The sequence below is a fragment of the Gavialis gangeticus genome, unplaced genomic scaffold, assembly GCF_001723915.1.
Source record: "Gavialis gangeticus isolate Ggan-Ray unplaced genomic scaffold, GavGan_comp1, whole genome shotgun sequence".
In the NCBI taxonomy this organism is placed as follows: domain Eukaryota; kingdom Metazoa; phylum Chordata; order Crocodylia; family Gavialidae; genus Gavialis; species Gavialis gangeticus.
In genome coordinates, this window is record NW_017729004.1 from 9,036,044 (window position 1) to 9,039,198 (window position 3,155).

General features: G+C 41.5%; 1 protein-coding gene across 1 annotated transcript in view; it reads right to left on the reverse strand.

Annotated features, from left to right (window-relative positions):
- Positions 1-3,155, reverse strand: part of FAM188B (family with sequence similarity 188 member B) — a 138,610-nt gene that overhangs the window by 33,253 nt on the left and 102,202 nt on the right. The window contains exon 15 of the mRNA XM_019508078.1: positions 1,790-1,951. Coding sequence (XP_019363623.1) covers positions 1,790-1,951 — 162 coding nt within the window. The remainder of the gene's footprint in view (positions 1-1,789; positions 1,952-3,155) is intronic.

Genomic DNA, 3,155 nt, shown 5'->3' on the forward strand with positions numbered 1-3,155 from the left:
TACTTGTAGAAACCCTTCTTGTTCCCCTTCACATCCCTTTGCTAGCTGCAACTCTAATGCGCTTTGGCTTTCCTGATTTCATCCCAGCATACCCGAGCAAGAATTTTGAACTCCTCCCTAGTCATTTGCCCAAGTTTCCACTTCTTGTAAGCTTTCTTTTTGTGAGTTAGCTCACTGTAAGCTTCCTTTTTGTGTTTCAGCTCAGACTGATAAAATCAAATTCTTTGGGAATTACTTATTTTTCTGAGATGCAGAGGTTATAAAACTAGGAGGGACCGTACAGATGATCTGTTCTGATCTGCATACCACTGGACAGAGATTTTAAACAACATTCCTGAAGCAAACTCAGTAGCTTCTAGTTGAGATAAAACCTTATCTTTAAGGATGACCCCATTTCTGACCTAATGGCTTCAAGTGATGGAGCATCTACCAGGTCTATGGATAAATTGTTCCCAGTGGTTCACACTTGACCATAAGCAGAGACAGGTAGGTAGCTGTATTAGCCTGAAGTCAGGAAGAAGGCATTTGCACATTAGAGACTAGTGCTACGTGTAAAAATGAATGAACATGGAGCTGACATCAGCTCTAGGAAGACACACCAGCCTGTGGGCAAACACTTTAACCTCCCTAGACATTCCAGCGCTGCCCTCGGGGTCGCTGTTCTTACACAACTAAACTTAAAAAATGAATTTGAACGGGAAATGATGGAACAAGAAATCACCCACAGTCTGGATTGTGTTAAGTATGGTCCAAACCTGGATTCTTCTCCCACTCCCCAGACTAGCTTTTATAATCCCTACCTCCATGGGTTAGCTGCTTTGTTTTTCTTTCTTCTACCCACCTTGCCTCTCCCAGTATTGCTCTCTCCTTTTTCCTCCCCTTCTCTATTTTTTTTTGTAGTCAAATCACTGCTTTCTTTTTAGAAACTCTGCTCTCTGCAGTCCCTTCATCGTATCTGATGAAATAAGCTGCCGCTTACAAAGGCTTACGCATCTCTGATTTAGTCAGTCTTCAAGGAACACATCTACCCTGCCACCTGCCTAACTCTTTCATCCCTGTTATATTGAACTTCCATTGTCATTTTGCATTTTTATTACTAAGGTAAAGGAAATACTAGTTTCAAAAGTGTATGGTAAAAGAAACGTGATTATTTATGATGCTAGCCAGTCTCTGTTTCAAGTATTACAGGATACTCTGTTTAAGGGCATAGGCTCAGGATTGATAAAAGGCTGTGCACTTACCCAAACCTAATGTGACTAGTGCTATTAGAAGCATGGAAAATGAGGGAGAGCTAGTCAGTTTTATGGCTAATGGATGCCTAGAAAATGGGCAAAGATAACTGCAAAACTGACTAGCTGCTATCATTTTCAAGGCTTCTAACAGCAGTGCTTCGACATCTGTTTCCCCTTCATCAATGCCAATGCCAATTATTACCCAGTTAATTAGGTGGCAAAGTCGACATTGGAGCTGAAACAAACTATGCATTTAAATGTATGCGCACTTAAGCAATATGTGGATAAGTTATATTTGTTATAAAGAAAAGGACAGTTACATGGGAATTGCCAATATACAGGTACTTAAATGAATTATGCATTTACTGGGCATGCATATAATTGGAGTACACTGTACCACTGTTGTTATAAATTGTCTTATTCCATCAGCTGGATGACTCGAATAAATTGGCTCCCCATTGTGTAAGGCACCTTACAAGCTCGCTGCATTCTGTGCTAGTTTCAGATTTTTAAGTTGTTTCCCATTTTAATTAAATCCAAAAGCCCTCAGGACGTACCTGGCAAACATCATAGTGCTCAAAGAGAGACAGCAAGCCGATATCACTGCGTCCAGTGATGCCTTTTAATATAGTGATGTTGCCATTTCCAGAGTCCAGCTCTATCACATTGTTGAACACATTGGACACAGCTTTGCCAGTCAGAAGCAAGTTCACAAGTTCCTGTTTATCATGTACAAAGAAAATCATCAGCTATACATCTTTCTTATGTGTCAAGAATCAATGCCATATGATTATGGTGGATTTGTATAGCTAAGGTTCCAGCATTTAACTGGTTAACTAGGGGGTGGGAAGCAGAGTTATACTATATAAGGTATCCTAACATATTTTAACAACATATTATATTCACTCTATTCACATGAACCTATGATGAGAGATTAGTCATGTACCATCTGAGCCATTCATTAAAGCCAGGGTGGCAAACCGATGACCTGTAGGATGAATCTGACCTGTGGAGTCTCCCTATCTGACCTGTCGGGATACTAGCACACCACTGGAAGTTGAGGGAAGTGACTTGCTATGGGATTTGGGGCCCTTTGACTGTCCTGGCCACAACCATTAGCGGTAATCTTGGCTTGTTGCTCCCATCCCCAGACCCCTTCCCCTGGACCGAGTGCTTCTGCTGGACCCCTCCCTCTACCAGTAGGCATCACCTCCTTGCCACCTTCAGACCCACCAATGCTACTACTGCTGGACCCTTTCTGCCTCCAGATCCACTGCTGTTATGGTGGCCACAATTACCACCACCATAACCCAGGCTGAATCCAGCCTGCAAGGAGCCCCACCATCTAAATCCAGCTTGGGACTCCAGGTGAGTTTGACACCTCTACATTAAGGCATATGCATATGACTTGTCAGACTCCTGATTTGTGTTTATGTGTACTGTGAGCCAGTCCTTGAAATAGTTCATTGGCATTTTTGTAAAGCCAAGAAACTGAATCGGACATTGCACATCTCAATTGCATACCCCACCCCACCCCAAAAGCATGGTAGTGCCAGTGACAGGGATAATGGTACACAGCAATTTGTGGAGGAAGACTGTGCCACAGAAAAGAACTGGCTTAGCATTAATAAACAACATATGTCTGAATACAGAGGGAGAAAAAATAGGAAGAGAACTTTTCAGGAATATGAATCTCTTAGCTCTAAGGCATAAATAACCATGGTATTGCCTTTTTCAACTTGATTTATGAATAATTGTATTTGTTTGTAAGCCAACTGTTATTCTGAAGGTTTACTGAGTTTTAATGATGTACATCCTAGGCAAATGGATCTCTTAATTCTCTAGGAAAGTTCAGCAACATGTAAAGAACAGATTTAGGGCAGGAAGTGAAGAATTCCCCTTTCCAACTGAAACTAGAAAAAA